This window comes from Eptesicus fuscus, chromosome 10, assembly GCF_027574615.1.
Source record: "Eptesicus fuscus isolate TK198812 chromosome 10, DD_ASM_mEF_20220401, whole genome shotgun sequence".
Taxonomy (NCBI): Eukaryota; Metazoa; Chordata; class Mammalia; order Chiroptera; family Vespertilionidae; genus Eptesicus; species Eptesicus fuscus.
Genome location: NC_072482.1, coordinates 16,812,693 through 16,834,061, shown reverse-complemented (window position 1 = coordinate 16,834,061; position 21,369 = coordinate 16,812,693). Strand labels below are relative to the sequence as shown.

The 21,369-nt window shown below is 38.4% G+C and overlaps 1 protein-coding gene across 1 annotated transcript in view; it reads right to left on the bottom strand.

The window, feature by feature from the left end:
* CD2AP (CD2 associated protein) overlaps positions 1 to 21,369 on the bottom strand; it is a 102,566-nt gene that overhangs the window by 23,969 nt on the left and 57,228 nt on the right. Inside the window, exons 7-11 of the mRNA XM_054722611.1 lie at positions 18,282 to 18,360; positions 17,792 to 17,886; positions 16,695 to 16,799; positions 14,431 to 14,467; positions 12,673 to 12,735 (exon numbers count right to left, since the gene is read on the bottom strand). Of these exons, the coding sequence (XP_054578586.1) occupies positions 12,673 to 12,735; positions 14,431 to 14,467; positions 16,695 to 16,799; positions 17,792 to 17,886; positions 18,282 to 18,360 (379 nt within the window). The remainder of the gene's footprint in view (positions 1 to 12,672; positions 12,736 to 14,430; positions 14,468 to 16,694; positions 16,800 to 17,791; positions 17,887 to 18,281; positions 18,361 to 21,369) is intronic.

The following is a 21,369-nucleotide window of genomic DNA, read 5'->3' as shown; positions in this document are numbered from 1 at the left end:
AACAAGATTATCTAGACTTAAGTCCATCAGATCACTTAGTAAAAATAAAGTAGAGGGAGCTGAAAATGAGTAGGAATCCTAGTGCCATTTAACATAATTATTTTGAAATAATCACAATGACAAAGAAAAAAAATCAAATGTTAAGAGAAACTGATGCTAGGCTGATTAAGCAAAGATAAGAAAATTACATGCTATATTTATAATTCTCACCTTGGTATTAGAAATTTTATTAACATTTCATTTACTAACTCTATGAAATAAACGTGAAAATATTTTTTGGACAAAACAACATTGAGGACATTTTTAAAGAATGTTAAGAAAAACAATTTTATCACTAAAAGTGCATGGTATTAACACACTTCCTTGGATCATTTGAAATATAGCTTAGTCTATTAAAATCCTGGTCATCCAAACTTAAATTTCTATAAAACCGTTAAATAGATGTTTAATAAAAAAATCAGGAAAATGTTAAAGGACAGCAAATAGAAGTTCACTGATTAATTGAATATACATACTTCTTTTAACAGATAATATTCATGGAAAGCAAATGTAACAAAAATAAGACTCATCATCCCTGGTATATCTGTGATTAAATCAACTATAGTATACTGATTTATTATATAGGATGTCCCAAAAATGTATACTAGTACATAATTTGAATGATTATAAAGTCAGTGTTTATTAATATAGAGTCCATTTTCAAAAATTTAAAAAATTTACAGAAATTTTTTTGTCAATGCCTGTTTTCAAACTGATGACCATTCTGATCCAGGCACTGCTGATAACACGAAGCAATGAAATCACAGACATCAAAAATCATTTCCTTTGGTATTTGTGCACCCTCAATTCATCGACTGTTGCTGGTTTTGTACCGTAAACTTTATCTTTTATGTATCCCCATAAAAAAAAAAGTCTAGTGGCACTTTAGGATAAATTTTCTTTGTTCAAAGCTTAGTCTGGCTTCACCCATTATTTCAAATTAGTTAAACCCTGAAAGGAATGAAAAGTAAGTGAGTTAGCTGCTTTTAAAATGTGTACACATTTTTTGGGGACACACTATATAATTAATATATGATGGGCAATGTATTTGTGTACTAGATTTTAATTCAGGTAAAACTTACATAAAATTAACCATTTTAAAGTGAACAAGTCAGGGCCATTTAGTATATTCACAATGTTTTACAACCACCACGTCTACCTACCTCTAAAACCCTTCGATCTCCCAAAAGAAAACTGTTCTCCTTAATCATTTACTCCTTTCCCTCTACCCAGACCCTGGAAACCACCAAGCTGCCTTCTACCTCTATAGATTTACTTATTCTATATATACACGGAATCATACAGTACGTGACCTTTTATGTATGGCTTAGTTCATGTAGCATAATAATGTTTTCGAGGTTCATCCTCATTATAGCAGGTGTCACTATTTTCTTTCTTTTTCTGACTGAATAGTATCCATGAATATAGCACAATCCATTCATTTATTGAAAGACGTTTGGGTTGTTTCCACCTTTTGGCTATTGTGAATTGTGCTGCTATGAACATCTGTGTACAAGTATTTGTTTGAATACATGTTTCCAATTCTTTTTGGTATATATCTAAGAGGAATGGCTGAAACATATGGTAATTTTGTTTAACTTTTCGAGGAACTACCAAAAATTTTCACAGCAACTGTAACATTTTATATTCGTATCAGCAATATACGAGGGGTTTAATTTCAGCACATCCTTGCTAATATTGCTTTTTCCATTTTTAATATTATAGCCATCCCTGTAAATGTGAAGTGGTAGCTTGTTGTGGTTTAGTTTTCATTTCCCTAATGACTAATGACATTGAACATCTTGTCATGTGCTTGTAAGCCATTTGTGTGTCTCCTTTAGAAAAATGCCATGTTACCCTGTCACTGTCAACATTGTTGTAACCACACAAGGGGAACCAATTTAGAAGATAAAGTAGACACTAAGGCCGGCAGAATGGAGAGAGAGAGAGATAATCCAAGTTCATCATAAATTATAGAGTTCGGGGTGAGGGAGGTCGGATGACCCCTACTTCTGGACTTCTAATTACCTAAGACTGTCTCCCTATTGTTTACGTAAGTTTGAATGAGGATTTTATTGTCTTTGCTTTTCAATCGTCCAACTTTTTTTATCCATACCATCACTACATCTACCTAAATAGCATGAGAACAAAGTTTCAGAAAAACATATATCTAAACAGGTCACACCAGTGTTTAAATTATACAATAAATATTGTACTGGGTATCCATATACATTATATACCTACTGTACATGGAACAAAAGAACCAATGTCAAATAAGGTTTAGACACACACACACACACTCCCTAAACCTGTGCCCTTATGAAGTTTAGTCACGTGAGGAAAAAAAAAACTAAACTAATAGGTGACATACGACAATTGAGTTATATGTACTTTTAGATAAGGGTAATTAAAAAAAAACTAATTCAAGGTGAATAGCTGAATATTATAACTGAAACCTGGCAAATAAAAAGGAATAGCCATAAAAAGTTTCTGAAAGGAATATAAGAGAGATAGGATTCCAGGGAAAGAGTACTATACCATGTAATTATGAAAAAAAAAATACTGGTATTCTATAAACATGATATAGTGGGGGGCCTGTACTACACACAGTGATCAAGAAAATTATGAGAAATATTAGAAAAGTCAACAGAAGCCAGTTCACTCAGAACTTGCAAGGCTAGGCTAAGGCTAAAGTAATCAAGAAAGTCTGCCTTTGAGAAAAAATATTATAAACTGGATATTTCTCCCAAATGCAATAGGATGCATTCAAACACATTAAGTTGATGTGTTATATATAACATACACATATTCGAAGGAAAATACACATACACTATTTAAATTCTGAAACCCTTATCACTACTTTAAATCCTTTTTGGAGCAGGACAAGATATAAACAAATTAGAAGCCTGATGCACAAAATTTGTGCAAGGTGCTCGGCCCTCGCAGCCCCAGCTTCGTCCGGAAGGTTGTCTGGCTGTCCAGTCTAATTAGCATATTACACTTTTATTATTATAGAGGCCCAGTGCACGAAATTCATGCAGGGGTGTGTGTGTGTCCCTCAGCCTAGCCTGTACACTCTCCAATCTGGGACCCCGGTGGGATCGGGCCTAAACAGGCAGTCAGACATCCCTCTCACAATCCAGGACTGCTGGCTCCTAACCGCTTGCCTGCCTGCCTGCCTGCCTACCTGATTGCCCCTAACCGCTGCTGCCTGCCAGTCTGATCACCCCCTAACCACTCCCCTGCCAGCCTGATCAATGCCTAACTGCTCCCCTGCCAGCCCAATTGCTCCTAACTGCCCTCCCTTGCCAGCCTAGTTGTCCCTAACTGTCCTACTCTATAAAATTCTGTAGAGGAACCTAGGCATCAACATATTTTTTAGATACCCAAGTATTCTCACATGTGACCAGGATTGAGGACAACTGTACCAAAGCTACCTTTCTAGCTTAGTTCCTCAAAACTCCTCCTAGGTGCCCGTAGCCATTTCCTGAATATGCTATGGTTTCGCTCATTCTTTTCATATTCTCTTTCTGTACAAACCTTTGCTTTCTTAGCCAACACATTCTGCTCATTTTCCAAGTCTCTGTATAATCACAATACAGTAGTTAATGTCTATTAACTATTCAACTAGCAATGGTCAGAATATTTTAAAAAAGAAACTTTTAAATCTTTGTAGTCATTAGCAGAAGCAAGTTGCCTCATACATAACTGATTGAATTTATGTTATACGTTTAGCATTCGTTAAGTCTGTTTCAGGTATGCTTATAAATGAAGAATATAGCTTGACACTTCCTAAGAGGTCAAGATTATTTTTAGGTTCAATCTGGAGAAAGAAATTAGTTATCAAAATGTTCTTTGTAAAACATTAGAGATAAGTATCATTTCCTTTTTGGTAAGCATGCTAAATATAAAATACAATAGAGTCCTGCCACAGCTCTCAACTCAATGTCTACTAGTATGTACTACAGATTGTGTCACAGATTAAAAGACACCTCCAATAATAAATGACCTTAAATGAGTCTGGTTATGTTCTGTTTAGAATCAACTGAAAAATAAGAAGGCTAACCCCAACTTCTCAAACAGTGAAGAAATGCTCCTCAAGGAAAAGCGAGCAGATTCACTGCCTCTAATAATAAAAATGTGGAAACAGGCAAAGCTTCAGCAGCCTATTCTGTTCTTGCTGTGGATGTGCCTGGGGCCTTGGGGAGGACATGTTAAAGGTTACCATTTAACTGATTTTTATAAGCCTGGCTAGAGGCCTGGTGCATGACATTCATGCACTCGGGGGGCCCTCAGCCCGGCCTACACCCTTTAGCAGTCTGGGAGCCCTCAGGGGAAGTCCTACTGAGGGCTTATCCGACATCCTTAGCACTGCCGTGGAGGTGGGAGAGGCTCCTGCCACCGCTGCTGCGCTCAGCAGCCCTCAGCCCAGCTTGTAGCTGAGCGGTGCTCCCCCTGTGGAGCACACTGACCACTAGGGGGCAGATCCTACATTGAGCATCTGACCCTAGTGGTCAGTGCGCATCATAGTGACCAGTCGTTCCGCCGTTTGGTCAATTTGCATATTACCCTTTTATTATATAGGATAAAGCTTTTGTTGTATCCTATCATACACCTCCCTGCCTGGCACCCCAAAATAACATCAGTTCATCCCTTCCTGTCATACATATTTCATGCCAACAATGAGAAAGTACACCAAGAATGAAATAAACTACTGATAGATATGTCTAGGAAAGCTTTTCCAAAAAGCAAGAGAAAAACTTAACCCTTTGCACTCGCTTGCTTTTTTCTCGATTCCTGCTACCGATGCTAACCGTGTCGAGTCACACTCGACATCCGAGTGCAAAAGGTTAAACTCCAAAGTGCTGATAGTACTAGTCTTCTGAGCCACAGCATTACTGGCATTCAAGGGACCTCTGAGAAAATCAGCGGCATAAAACTGCTACGTAGGTCTGAGAAGATACACATGGTGTCTTGGGGTAAGGAGTAGACAGTGAAGATTTAAACTCCATTCTTAAGATTTGAAGAAGTATCTCAAGGAAAAAAACATCCTCACTTAAGAGTCAAATGTAGGATGATCAGATGCATGTCTTCTAGTGGCTCCTTTTCACCCCTCCCCAACACAGCAGAGCTTTTCAAAAAATATCTTCTCTGTAATTAGGATCATGAGAGATAAAAGTCAGGAACACACTTACTGGTGAAATATACTGTATTTCCTGTCAGAAAGCTAAGGCTCCTAACGTGGCACTTGGCATGGCTTGAAAAGGCTTGCTCTGTTGACTGTGGAACAAGGATAGAACTTTAACGTATGCCTATTTCTATTTAAAAAGGGTTAATTAACCTATACCAATATTTAATATCAGATTGAAACTGGCTCTCTTCCCTAGTCCATTTTCCCTATTCTTTGCACCAAATCTATCAAAGTCATGTCAAGTTAATAAAAACATTTTGAAAAATATTAAGAGTTTTGTCTCTTGTTATACATTAGTCTTACTTCACTTATAAAACAATTCTTATAGTTGCAAGTAAACTTTGAAACCAACACATTAAAATAAGTTTTAAAATCTTTTCAGTGAAGCCCTGACTTGTGTTGCACAGTTATTAGAGCATCGGCCAGCCCATCAACGAGCCATGGGTTTAATTCCCAGTCAAGGGCAAGTGTTTTAGTTGCAGGTTTAATCCTGACACCGGTCGAAGTGTGTGCAAGAGGCAACCAATAAATGTATCTCTCACATAGATGTTTCTCTACCTCGCTCCCTTTCACTCTCTTAAAAAAGAAAAAATCTTTTCAGTGAAATTTTGGTATTAAGACTTTAAGAGAACAAATGTCTTTTCTATTTATTTACATACTAGAGGCCCGGTGCACAAAATTCGTGCATGGGGGTGTGTCCCTCAGCCGGTCTGCACCCTTTCCAATCTGGGACCCCTCGGGGGATGTCCGTCTCGCAATCCGGGACTGCTGGCTCCTAACCGCCTGCCTGCCTGATGGCCCTTAACCACTCTGCCTGCCTGCTTGATGGCCCCTAATCCCTCTGCCTGCCTGCCTGATGCCCCTAATCCCTCTGCCTGCCTGCCTGATCGCCCCTAACTGCCCCTGCATGCCTGCTGGCCTGATCGCCCCTACCTTGCCCCCCCTGCCAGCTTGATCACCCCTACCTTGCCCCTCTGCTGGCCTGATCACCCCTAACTGCCTCTGCCTCGGCCCCCAGCCTAAGCCGCAGTCTGGCCTCCCTCTGCTGGAGGCAAACTGGCCGATCAGGGTAAGGTGCCACCCCCATCACCCCGCTGCTGCTGCCACTGACAGCCACCATGGCTGCCTGAGTCTCGGGCTGGCCCTTGCAGTGGCAGCCGCCATCCGCGGCTTGCCTGAGCCTTGGGCAGCCGTTGCAGCTTTGTCCATAAGGACATCCAGATGGTCGTCCGGAAGACATCCACCCTAATTAGCATATTACCCTTTTATCAGTATAGATTTACCATTTCTGGCTTCCCTCATTACTTGGTGTACATCCAAATGTCTACATGGCATCATTTTCCTTCTCCAAAAAATAACTTTTAACATTTTCTATGTAGCATACAGTCTGCTGGGTATGCGTTCCCTCAGATTTTGTGTTAAAGTTTTTATTTTGCCTCCATTTCCTGAAAGGTATTTTTGCTGGGCGACAACTCAAGGTTGACAGTTATTTTCTTTCCAATTTTATGCTCTTCTTTGTCACTGCTTTAGTCAAATGTATTATGTCTTTTTTTTTCCCAATTTTTTTTATTAAGGTATTATATGTGTACATATCTTACCATTGCCACCCTCCACCCCACTCCCATATATGCCCTCACCCCCCAGAGTTTTGCATCCGTTGGTTATGCTTATATGCATGCATACAAGTCCTTTGATTGATCTCTTATCTCCCCCACCTCTTAAGGTGGTTTCTTTTACGTTTCTTCTGCTTGGCATTCATTAAGCTTCTTGGATCTGAAGGATTATAGTTTTCACCAGATCTAAAATTTTTTCAACTACTACTTCTTCAAATATTTTTTCCTGTCCCCACTTTCTCTCCATTACTTATTTTATCAATAAGTAAAACCAACTGATATTGTCTCTCAGGTCACTGATGCTCTGTTCATTTCCCCCCCTAGTCTTTCCTATACATTTTAGATGGTTTCTATTGCTTTATCTTCCAATTCATTAATATTTTCTTCTCTATTCTCCAATCTCCTGGTAATTCCATCCAGTGGTTTTCATTTCAGATATTGTATTCTTCACCCACAAAGTTCAATTTGGGGTTTCTTTTTATATTTTCCATTTCTGTCACCATCATGTTCAAATTTCTTCCACTTTCTTGAATACATTGGATACATTTACAATAGCTCTTTTAAGGTCCTTGCTGCTTTTTCCATTATATCTTATCATTTCTGGGTCTCCTTAAATGGAATGATTTTTCTTTGAGTTATTGGTCACTATTTTCTCCTGTTTTTTCCCCCATATCTGGTAAATTTTTTAAAAATCAGATAATGGACATTGTGAATTTTACACTCTTTGGTGATATTGTGGGTTCAGTTCCAAACTGCCACAATAAAGCAAGAATCACAATAAAGCAAGCTGTAATCTTTGCTGGTGGAGGAGTTTGCCTTCAATTTGTAAAAGAACGCAACATCTGTGAAACACAATAAAGCCAAGCACAATAATAATAATAAAAAAGGTATGCCTGTAGGTTTTTTTTTTTAACATTCTATTGAATTTTGTTCTAAAATTAGTTTCATCTGTTTCCAAGATAGGTGCAGAGAAGCCTTTAGTCTAAGGTGAGATAATCTTTTAGAAATTCTATCTAATGCCTTGTTAGTTCTTTCCACTATGGCTTGTAGGAACAAAATTTTTGTGAGCTCCAGAAATTGCTTCACCAAATGCTTTTCAGCACTTATTTCTCCAGCTATCCAAGTTCTCTTACACATGTGTGTAATTCAGTACTCAGCCAAAGCAAGCCTCATGGTAAGTTCTACAGGATCTCTGAGTGCTCTCTCTTATGCAGTTACAGCCATCTGGCACTCTGCCCCCACACTGTAGCTGCCTTGGCCTACCTAAACTCCAATCTCCTCAACTCTGCAGAAAAACTAAGCTCTGTCTGCTTCCTCTTTTCTGTTGCTTATAAGATGCTTCTAGACAATAAGCTGGCAATAATTTCAGGGCTTGCCTTACTTGTTTCAGTGGAAATTTTTCTCAGTATAACAATCCTATGCTACTTGTTGTTCAGTATCTGAAACTGTCAAATATTTTGTTGTTTCCTAGTTGTTTAACTCAGGAGAGAAAATTCAGTCTTTGCTACTTCATTGTGGTCAGGATTCTGAGGAAATAAATGTAAAAAAGCAATATCTTTGATTTTGTTTATAACATCAACTCTCTGATCTCAGAAAATATGAGAAGTAGGTATCTGAATTTTAACAAACTGCTATTTGATGGAGAGGACTATAAAAGGAATATTATAATGTAGATGAAACCAGCAACACACTTCTACATATCTGTACATGAGTTTCATGAGGGACAGATATTATAACCAAGTACTATAATGAACTGATCCAAAAATCATACCTAATAATAGTGATACCACAAAAAACTAATCTGAGATTAAGAAATGCTTTTATTGCCCTGGTTGGTTTGGCTCAATGGATAGAGCGTGGGCCTGCGGACTGAAGGGTGCCAGGTTTGATTCCGGCCAAGGGCACATGTCTGGGATGCAGGCTCGATCCCCAGTTGGGGGTATGCAGGAGGCAGCCGATCAATGATTCTCTCTCATCATTGATGTTTCTATCCCCCTCTTCCTTTCCCTTCCTCTCTAAAATCAATAAAAAAAAAAGAAAGAAATGCTTTTATTAAGTACTAGAGTCCCGGTGCATGAACTTTGTGCACTCAGGGTGGGGAAGGGAGGTCCATCAGCCTCTCCTGTACCTCTCTTAGTCCAGGAGCCTTAGGGGGATGTCCAACTGACAGCTTAGGCCCACTCCCCCTAAGCCGTCAGTCGGACATTCTTAGCACTGCTGGGAAGGCAAGAGAGGCTCCCGCCACTGCCACTGTGCTCGCCAGCTGTGAGCCCAGCTTCTGGCTGAGCGGCGCTCCCCCTGTGGGAACACACTGAACACTGGGGGCAGCTCCTGCGTTGTCTGCCCGACCCCTGGTGGTCAGTGCGCGTAATAGCAACTGGTCGTTCTGCCACTTGGTCGATTTGCATATTATCCTTTTATTATATAGGATAAATTACTTTTACATCATAAATAAAATTCTCAAATGTAAAAAAAAAGGAATACAGAAATCTTACACATTTTATGGTAAATGGGAACATGGGCCCCTTCCCATGCTCCCCCTCCCCCTCCCACCCTGTGGGGAATATAGTGAAGGTCATCAGTAAGTGGACTGTGAGACCTTGGGAGATGAGCCAGGTCCTCAATCAAGAAAACAGCTAGTATTTTGATCTCACACAGTGGCTGTCCTCCTCCCCTTGCAGGCTCTGTTTTTCTCTTTTTTCTTTGCTCTATAAAATCTTGTGTTGGCAAAGTCTGGTTGGCAGCAAAACAATAGTACTGGCCGCCCGCCCCCTGTGTGGCCTATCTGTAGGCCAGATGGGACTTAAGGGCTCAACTTCACAAGTGGTAGCTGGTGCAGTGGGAAAAACTTTACCGCATGGCCAACCCCAGTGTGCACGTACCAGTAGTCCTAATAAATCCATTTCTTTCACAGCCAGTCCTCCAGGTTATTTCTTTGGAATCGGCAAGCGTTACCCTGAGGTTTTGCCAAACCTCAGCGCTTTGCATTACACACACAGAACTCAATTACTAAATAAGAGATAAAGCTATGAAGATGCATAACATATTCAGGGAAAAGATTTTGGTTGTTGCATTTAGTGAGTGAAAACAGTAGTAGAAGATGGTAACAAAAATATAATTTGGGCCCTAACTGGTTTGGCTCAGTGGATAGAGTGTCGGCCTGCGGACTGAAAGGTCCCAGGTTCAATTCCGGTCAAGGGCATGTACCTGGGTTGCGGGCACATCCCCAGTAGGAGATGTGCAGGAAGCAGCTGATCATGTTTCTCTCTCATTGGTGTTTCTAACTCTCTATCTCTCTCCCTTCCTCTCTGGAAAAAATCAATAAAATATATATATATTTTTTAAAATATATATATAATTTGGAATCAGTTCTCAACAATACCAAATACTGGACAGAATATTGAGCAATAGAAGCTCTCAATCACTGTTGGTGGGAATGCAAAATGGTACACACTTTGGAAGACAGTTTAGTGGTTTCTTATAAAACAAAACATATACCGAGTGGCCAGATTATTATGATCTCTGAATGCATAATAATCTGGCCACTCAGAATATATATATATATATGTGTGTGTGTGTGTGTGTGTGTGTTTGTATATTAGAGGCCTGGTGCATGAATTCGTGCATGGGTGTGGTCCAGCCAGCCTGGCCAGGGGGAGGGGACATGGGGGGTTGGCCGGCCTGCCTGCTGGTTGAACTCCTGGTCGAGGGGACAATTTGCATATTAGCCTTTTATTATATAGGACAGGCATCCTCAAACTACGGCCCGCGGGCCACATGTGGGTGTTTTTGCCATTTTGTTTTTTTACTTCAAAATAAGATATGTGCAGTGTGCATAGGAATTTGTTCATAGTTTTTTTTAAACTATAGTCCGGCCCTCCAACGGTCTGAGGGACAGTGAACTGGCCCCCTGTTTAAAAAGTTTGAGGACCCCTGATATAGGATATACACTGAGTAGCCAGATTATTATGCGTTCAGAGATCATAATAATCTGGCCACTCAGTGTACTCTTACCATATGATCTAACAATCACACTCCTTGGTATTTAACCTGGTGTAATGAAAACATATATATACACAAAAACCTTCAAGGAGATGTGAAGGGCAGCTTTATTCATAACTGCCAAAGCTGGAAGCAACCCTTTAGTAGGTAAACAGCCCCGGATAATAGAATATTAATCAGCACTAAAAAGAAATGAGCAATTAAACTCTGAAAGACTTGAAGGAGCTTTAAAGACATATTACAAAATAAAAGAAGCCAATGTGAAAAGCTACACACTGTATGATTATAACTATATGACATTCTGAAAAAAGCAAAACTATGGAGAAAATGAAAAGATCAGTGGTTGTCAGGAATTTGGAGCAGGAAGAAATGAAAAGGCCTCTCCCACAGGATTTTTAGGGCAGCGAGACTATTTTGTATGATATTAAAAATGTACATTTACCAAATTACACACTTGTCAAAATTTGTAAAATGTACACCAGGAATGAACCCTAATGAAAACTATAATCTTTGGATGACAATGATGTGTCAATGGAGGTGAAATGATTATAACAAATGTAGTACCGTACCACTCTGATGGAGATGTTGATAGTGGGGAAGTTTGTACATGTGTGCAGGTAATTAGTATATGGGAACTCTGTGCCTTCTATTCAATTTTGCTCAACTCTAAAACTGTGCTAAGCCCTGGATGGGTTGCTCAGTTGGTTAGAGCATTGTCCCAATAAGCCAAGGTTTCAGGTTCAATCCCAAGACAGGGCACATACAAGTATCAATCAATGAATGCATAAATAAGTAGAACAACAAATCAATTCTCTTTCTCTCTCTCAAATCAATTTTCTTTCTCTCTTCCAAATCAATAAATTAAAAAAAAAACTGTTTTAAAAAATAGTCTACTAAAAAAATGAATTCTGTAAAGATGTAAAATATAAGCAAGACAAGGATCTAAAGTAGGTGAAATCAGTTAAAAGAGGTCAGTCACACATTAGGTAAGAAACAAAGAAAGGCAGTAGAAACAAAACCATTCTAAAACAGTATTCATGTTTTTGCAGGTACATATAGCCTCATCTACTAGATATAACCATAACCATTCCAGATCTTTCTGTACAAAGGAGTTATATTCTACAAACTAATAGTAACCATACAAAGTAAGTAATGAAGTAATGTTTTTTGTTTGTTTTTTAAAAAATATATTTTTATTGATATTAGAGAAGGAGGGGGAATAGAAACATCAATGATGAGAGAGAATCATTGATCGGCTGCCTCCTGCATGACCCACACTGTGGATTGAGCCTGCAACCTGGACATGTGTCCTGACTGGGACCTCCTGGTTCATAGGTGGATGCACAACCACTGAGACACACTGGCTGAGTTAAAGTAATGTTTTTTAACAAAATACATACAGGTATCCTAAATAATGTTCAAGATTACATGACAAGTGAAGTGAAAATTGAACAATACATAATTAATCAATTCCATGTTTTAAATAACCCTAAGATATATTTTAAAAATGTTTCTCAACTGGGGCAATATAAAAATAATAAAAGTATGAATGTTTATGCTTAGTTTTCTTATACATTATTTGAAATAACTATGAATAAATACTATACCCTTACTAAAAAATGGTTTAACATTTTAATGGATATAAATTGGGGTCAGTTTGAGTAAAATCTTAACTTCTTATGGATCTTGACAAACTATTCCTCCCAGAAAACACTAAACATTGCAAAGTAAATACTAAACATTTATTAAATATCAATGTAAATGGCTCAGTGTGGAGCGACAACAAAAGAAAGCTATATTTTTTTGAAGTGGAAATATTAAGCACACCTCTTTCTTCAGGCTTTCCAGGAAAATACTTTTTCTCTGTAGATATCAGCTCAGGCTTTGGGGCTAAGGAAAAAAAACAAAGTTCATACCTTAAAAAAAATCATTTTAGAGCACAAAAACAATTTTAGTAAAGTAAGGGTTCATTTAAAAATAATATCATATGAAAACATGGTTCAACAGAAAGAACAATAAAGCAGAATCACTAGGCTCAATTTAATGCTAAACCTCCCACTGTTAGCATGAGTAATAACTCTGTAATCTCAGTTCTTTTTTTTTGTCAAATGAAGGTATTTATGTCCTCTACACCACCATTGTCCAGAGAACTACAATGATGGAAATATTCTATTGCTGTGCTGTCTGATATTGACTGTTGAGACTTGAAATGCTGCTAATGCAACTGTGGAATTAAAGTGTTTTATTTTATACTAGGAGCCCAGCGCGTGATTCGAAATCGTGCGGTGTCGCCCACCCTCAAGTCGCCAGTCTGGCCCTGCCTCGCTCTCCAGGCCCCGCAGCAGCCGTGGCCGCTGCCGGTCTGGCCCTGCCTCCCTCTCCGGCCCTGGAAGCAGCCGCGGCTGCTGCTGATCAGGCCCTTCCCCAGCACAGATGCATGGAGGCCCCTGCCGCCCCGCTCCCAACCTCCTTCTGTCCAGTTGACCCGTTATGGCGTCCCAGTTAATTAGCATATTTCTCTATTATATCTATAGATAACTAGAGGCCCGGTGCACAAAACTTGTGCACAGGTAGGTTCCCTAGGCCTGGCCGGCAATCAGGGCCGATCGGGGCCTTCCAGCTGCCGGCCAGGCCCTTCCTTCATTCCGCACCGCCCCCTGCTGGTCAGTGAACGTCATAGGGAGCGATCGAACTCCTGGTTGAACTCCCAAGGGGACACTTGGAATATTAGCCTTTTATATACATAGAAGATTTTAATTAACTTTGTAGGACCAATTTAACTAGTGTCTAAAAAGCCTCCAACACTATCTTATATAAAAGTTATTTTTGTGTTTTCCATGGTCTGGGATTAGGTCAGCAGATACAAAGCTAAAACTATTGAGCAGGAAAGGACTTGCATTATTCTAAAAAGAGCAGATCTTTCAGAAAAAAATTGTACTGTATTTATCAACATCAGAAGTTGGATGCTTTGAAATTCACAGACATAGACAAAGATCCAGATTATAAAACATCAACTCTGGAAAATGCTTCTAGGTTTGTTTAATTCAACAGTTTAAAAAAATAAACTCTTCTAGTTTCTTTAATCCCTAACACACTCTCTTAAGGAAGAGTACATAAAAAAATCAGTATTTGTTTGAGACTTAAAAAAATGGATTTCATTTGAATAGACAGAAAAAATAATTTGTCAGGTCAATATATTAAGTTTTTCAGCAGATCTTAACCTTTTGCACTCAGATGTCGAGTGTGACTCAACACGGTTAGCATCGGTAGCAGGAATCGAGAAAAAAGCAAGCGAGTGCAAAGGGTTAACTTAGTCAAGTCTCTTAATAAAAATGACATAGAACTAAACTATATAAATTATTTTTCAACATTCCTATTTCATATACCTTGTATTACTATCTGTTGAAAAATACTAACAGATATTAATGCATGTGAACACTCAGTTTCTATGTATTTCTAAAAATTGATACAGAGCACATACTTTTTATGCTAATAAAAATAAATGGTGTACAGAAAACCAAATTTCACCATTTTAGAATTTAAAGATATGAGAATAGCAAACTAAAAAACAGTTTTCTTACATACCTGGACCCTTAGCAGGAGGTGGTGGTTTCTTTGGTTTCTATTAAAATAATAATGGTGAAAACAGTTAAATACTTACATATTAAATATACTTAAAATAAATTCTGATCATTAAAAATCAAAATTATATGAACATCTCTCAACCCCTACCTGCAAATTATAAAATAAAATCCTAACAATGACACAAAAGGTCATGGAGAAAATTTTATTCTATTATAATACCTCCTTGATCAAAATTCAAAATTTATCAGTGTTAGATAAACCTACAAATCCTTGAAGAGCAAAACTGTTCTGTCCTGCTTCCGGTAGTTTAAGAGTCCTATGAACCATTTCACTGTGTGTAGCAGTTGACACTTGGGTGGGGAGGAGTGGCAGGGGAAGGGAAAGAAATACTCATTGTTTAAACAACAAAAAAGAGCAGCTAGTAAATATATGTAGCTTTCATTCTTGATTCTTCAGAACGCTCAAAAAGGAGACAACAGCAGCCGAAACCGGTTTGGCTCAAAGGATAGAGCGTCGGTCTGCGGACTGAAAGGTCCCAGGTTCGATTCCGGTCAAGGGCATGTACATTGGCTGCGGGCACATCCCTGGTAGAGGGTGTGCAGGAGGCAGCTGGTCGATGTTTCTCTCTCATCGATGTTTCTAGCTCTCTATCCCTCTCCCTTCCTCTCTGTAAAAAATCAATAAAATATATTAAAAAAAAAAAAGAAAAAAAAAAAAAGGAGACAACAGCAAAGGTATGTCTTTCCTTAATTTATTAAAATTCTCTTAGATTTAGAAGGATTTACCTAATAAGTTAAAAAACTCGAGGCACCTTTCTAAGTATGTGAATTTGGTTTTTCCAAATTTAAAATAACTAATAATCAACAGGGTATAAGCATCCAATAAAAGACCAAAAAAAAAAAAAAAAAAAAAAAGGTATTCATTAAGAAAAGGCCCTGGCTAGGTAGTTCAGTGGATCAGAGCATTATCTCCACTAAGGTTGCAAGTTCAATCCCCAGTCAGGGCACATACAAGGGTCAACCAATAAATGCATAAATTAATCGAACAACAAATCGATGTTTCTTTCTCTCCCTAAATTCAGTAAGCAGGAAAAAAAAGTATAAAAATAAAGCACACTGGAGGCTGAATCAATAGTGAATCAAATCCAGCTAAGGAAGGGTCTCAAACAGTGTGAGCCTCCACAGAGTAACCTCTGGTAATTTACTTAACTAAATGAAAGACTGAAAAGATCAGAGAGTTCTGCATTGCTTAAATCAAATGTGGTAGACTGCCTTGCTGTGTATCTGCACTCTAACTCCCTTTCTCCCTATATATTTTTAAAACTCAATTAGGTCCATCACTCCATGGGGGGAAGAAGGGATCAAGGTGCACAAAAACAAAAGATGACTGATGAAACTCAGATTCACTTTATTCACCGTGAGAAATAAAATAGATATATTAAATCCTATAAGGAGGCCAAGACTGCTTTTTATCCTACCAAAAAATGAACTGACAGAGGAACAGTAAGATCTACATTGCCTTATTCTCAACAAATTAAATAAAAATATAATGCCTTCCAGCTAAGTGCTAATTTATCTAACTAGTATGGACAGCTTTCTGTCTTTTTCTTTTTCCACTGCATGTAATATTTTTTTAAATAATTTATTAAGGGTATCTGTTTCCACATTAAAAGATGTGTGTGTGTTGGTGTTACTTTTCTGTCCTTTAAAAAAAACTTTTAATGTTGACATTATTACAGGTATCCCTCTCCCCCCACCGCTTTTCCCATCTCCACCACCTCTGACTCCCTTCCCACTTAATTATAATAAAGTAATAAGCCCAGCTGGTATGGCTCAGAGGTTGAGCATTCACCTATGAACGAGGAGGTCTCGGTTTGATTCCCAGTCAGGGCACATGCCTAGGTTGCAGGCTCGTTCCCTAGCAGGGGAATGCAGGAGGCGGCCGATCAATGATTCTCTCTCATCATTAATGTTTCTCTCTCTCTCTCCCTTCCCCTCCGAAATCAATAGAAAATATTAAAAATAAAAAAAAGTAATGAGTCAAAGATTACTCTCCAATATTATCAGTGGGGAAAGAAAACCAGGAATAAAGCACAGAACTGAAATATTGTTTTGTTTTTACTATAATTCAAATAAGTTACTTGAAGATATGAATCTAAAATATCCTCATAACAGTATTCAGTAACAATGTAAAAATCCTGTTTTTTTAAAAAATATTGATAAAAGGTTCTTTATACTATATCATCATTGAAAAATAAAGCTTACTGGAAAGTCCTTATCCAGTTCATTTATCTGAACAGCAAAATTGTCCGGAAATACTCCTTCTTTACCATTAAGTTCACCCTTCCACCAGCCAGTTTCTCCAGTCTCCTAAAATTCAACATGAAGAATAATTAAGATAATAAGGGTTATCTTTAAATAAGTAAAAAATTATAGAAATTATTGAATCCCATTATTTTTACAAGAGAAAGAAATACCTAAACACATCATGAGATCATCCTAATAAAGTATATTCCTCAATATTGCTTCTAGCAGTAGTTATAAAGTTGGGTTTATAAGTTAAGTGTTTTAAATTTAATTTACAAGGATAAAAAGTTCTTGGGGAGGAGAAAGGAAAAAGAAAAGTAGGAGAGGAGGGTGAAAAAGAGAATATGAATTTCCAAACTGTATCTTACTAAACATTCTTCCTAACATTTTAATACTTAATATCAATCACATTATTCATTTGGTTTAGAAATTAACAAGCTCTTCTTCAATTCCTTCCAAATGCTATCCTTCCATGAGAAATTAGTCCAAACTGTATGAATATTCAAAATGGCATACAGTGAACCAGCTGGTCATTAATTTAAAACAATAGAAATAAATTTCAAAAATGATTCAAAGATATTACACCAAAAACAAAATATTTATAATTTTGCTCTCTTACAAAGACTAATTATAGGATTTTGCCTACATCCCAATAATACTGTTTAGCTGCACAACTTTTCACTGTATAATTTTTACATGTTGAGGGACATTTAAATTGTTTCCTCATTATTCCTTGTGGGTTTTTTTTTTTAATATATATTAAAAACAATACAACAAACAGTAGGTTCAAATAAAATGGGATGAGGTAAAAGAGAAAGTAAGAACAAAAAACGTGAAGGTGGGTTAAGGTTAAAGAAAAACGCAACATGACAGTAAAAATAAATCCCAATAATATCAATTATAACAAAGACAAAGTTTCCTAAATACACACACACACACACACACACACACACACACACGCGCGCGCGCGCGCTGCCAGGGGGAATATAAGAATACTGAAAAAATGTTTCTATGAATAAATTACACATGATTTTCAAACCAGAGAAAGATCTTACCTTACTTATCAAGTGGATTATGTCCCCCTCTTTAAAAGTAAGTTCATCTTCATTAGTACCTTCATAGGCAAATAATGCTCTACAATATTCCTTAGCTAAAATAAAGAATGTAAATAATATAACTTATATACATTGATTCTTTCCACAAATACTTGTTTCTATCTAGTGCAAAGAAATGTATACTAGAAACTATAAAAATGAATTTAATAATTTCAGCCAATACCATATGTGAAATTAAGTAACAATTTCATTAATCATTCATTCAACTGCTTACAAAGTTCCTGTTATGCTCTAGGCACAGTTCTATCTGTCAGGGTAGAACATCAGTGAACAAAGCATATTAAAATCTTTGACCTCATGATACCTATAGCTAGCAGGATTTAATACAATGATCAAGTGGTATGGTGTTGACAAATGCCTTCAACAAATATAATAATAAAATTCTGAATATGTTTCATTCCTAATATGAAGATTTTATTGAAACACTTACATTTTGTTTTACCTTCAGTGTCTGATTTTGTTATCTCCGTGTTCTGAGTTCTGGATCCTAGTGATTGTATGATTGAGGGCTACAACAGAAAAGGATGAAATCAACTATTTTAATTTAGAATAAAGAAAACGCTGTTAAACAAAGTTTCCATTTACAGGTATCCAGTTTTCACTAATAGTACTCAGTAACGTGACTGAAAATTCTGCCATATGAAAGAGAAAGATTTCAAAAGTGACTGAAATGATAGCTCAGAACATCTAACTTTTAAAACTTCCTGGTTTTATGATAAAAAATATTCTGATACCCGTAACACATTACCCTAATTTTAGAACCTCTAAAATAACAACAGCATTTAAATACTTACTATGGGCCAATCCCTGAGCTAAGAACTTTACATTCATTATAACTTAGTCTGCAGAACACCCTGCATAAGGCAGGCACTATCATTTATTCCTTTTATAGACTAGGAAACAGTTACATAGTGCGACCATGAGAAGAGTAAGTTAGTAGAACCCAGATTGAAACCCAGAAAGTATAACTCCAGAAAGTGAGCTCTTAAACATCATTAAACTTCCTTACAATGAGACAGAGGCTAAAAAAAAAAAAAGAGTCTTGGTACTTCATTGCTCCTATCGAAATGAAAATACCATTAAGGTCATTATAACTATAGTCCTACCTAATAATAGACAAATATGCAAATTGACCGTACCTTCGCTATGCCCGAAATTGGCCAGGAGGCGCGGGGGGGCGGGACTCGGGGTGGCCGGGGTGGCTGATTGGGCCGGCAGGACGCTGAGCTCGCGACACAAGCAGCAGCTGGAGCTCAGCATCTGCGCCATGGCTGTGCTGCAGCACAGGAGGGGCCTCTGGGGCAGCGAGCTCACGTCCCACCGCGGACCATCAAAAGAGGGGGAGCTGTGTGCTTGTCTGCTCAGGCACCAGGCCTTTCAGAAGCCTTCACCATGTCGGAGGCTTCTGAAAGGCCTGGTGCACCAGCAGACAGGCACCCAGCTCCCCCGTGATCGAAAGCGAAAGCGTGTAGGGGACCCTACACGTGCATGATTCAATCATGCACTGGGCCTCTAGTCTTAATATAACTATAGTCTAGTAGACAATTTTCCACTATAATTTACACATTTAAGTCCTTTGCCATTTTATACCAATTCCTTGAGTCCTATTGCCAGAAATAACATTCTATTTGACCTTAGATTTCATTGCTTCAGTTAAAAATCTGAACACACTGCTAACTTACCCACTGACTTTAGAGAGAGGAAGGGGGAGGGAGGCAGAGAGAGAAACATCTATGTGAGATAAAAACATCAATAGGTTTGCCTTGCCCTAGCTGGTTTGGCTCAGTGAATAGAGCGTCGGCCTGTGGACTGAAGGGTCCCAGGTTCGATTCCAGTCAAGGGCACATGTCTGGTTTGCGGGCTTGATCCCCAGTAGGGGATATGCAGGAAGCAGCCAATCAATGACTCTCTCTCATCATTGATGTTTCTATCTCTCTTTTCCCCTCTCCCTTCCTCTCTGAAATCAATAAAAATATATTTTTAAAAATGTAAAAATAAAAAAAAGGGTTTGCCTCTCATACATGCCCTGACCAGGGATCGAACCAACAATCTAGGTATGTGTCCTGAATGAGAATCAAACCCACCCGGCCAGGGCTGTTCTGTTTAAATTTTAAGACACTCACTTTAATTCCTCCCAATTCTAACCACCATATCTTCCAATCTGGTGTCATCTACAAACATAGCAAATGTGCTCCCTACTTTATCAATTCCTAGGTCAGTGATCTAAGCAAGCCTCGCAAGCCCATCATGTAGGGTGACCCTGAGACTACTATCATAATCACAACTCTGGAGTAGTGGACATTATAAATGGCAATTAAAACATCAATAGTGTAGGATTCAATACGCAGGCACAGATATCTATCCAATATCACCCATTTGTGCTCTTAAGATGAATGTGTCACTGTGTGAATTCTACCGCAAATGTAAACATAAAAATAAAAAATAAAAATGGTGTGGAAATCACAAGCTGCAGGACAACATGAGCTGTGTGACAAAAAAGTCGAAGGGAATGTGTATTTTCTGTTTGCCTTCGTGTAGGGAGTGTTTAAAGGCAATGCCTTCGTAGTGGCCATAGTGGCAGTAGAGTCTATGTTTGTGGAGTGGAAATAGTTACTGGGACAGAGGAGCCCCCTTTGGCAGGCGGATCAGGTCAGTCCTATGTTTGGTAACCTTGGCTCTGGCTAAGGCCATTCCCTGGGGCAAGTGGGCAGCACCGTGGCTCCATTCAGAGACATATCTCTAACTTCACAAAAGAGGTGTTGATGAAATAATAAAATAAAAAAGAAGAGGAAGAGCCTGGCTGGCGTGGCTCAGATGGTTGAACATCAACCTATGAGCCAGGAGGTCACGGTTCGATTCCCAGTCAGGGCACATGCCCAGGTTTCGGGCTAGATCCCCAGTGTGGGGCATGCACGAGGCAGCCAATCAATGCTTCTCTCTTATCATTGATGTTTCCATCTCTCTCTTCCTCTCTGAAGTTAAATTTCAAGAGCAGAGAATGAGAGACCTGAAACTCTCTGTGGTGACTAGAACAGGAATATGAAACGTGAGAGCTTCAAATAAAGCAACAAAAATGCTCTTTTCTGACATCAACTACAACAAAAAGACTTGGAAATCAAACTTTTGGAAGGAAGACAGGTCGTGTTAAAGAACAAGGTGCAGAAGCTGCAGTCAGCCACTCAGTGAGAAATTCTGGAGCTGGCCTTGTACCATCACCCCTGCATCACCTTCAGTGGTGATGACATCAACCTTCATGGTTCAGCTTACAATGGAGATGACATGGACTTTCCTAACCTGATTTCATCACAAGGAAATAAACCGTCAAATAAAACTGTAATACTTGAGGCTGAAGTTAGTCATTGGAGGTGCTTTGTTCAGACTTCCACAGCCAAAAGCTATGATCACCATGAATTCTACAAATTCCAATAAACCATCAAGAAACTTAAACAGAAGCAAAACAAGTATACTGATGAACATCAATTTGAAATGGCAATACTGCAGAATGTTTACAAACAAAA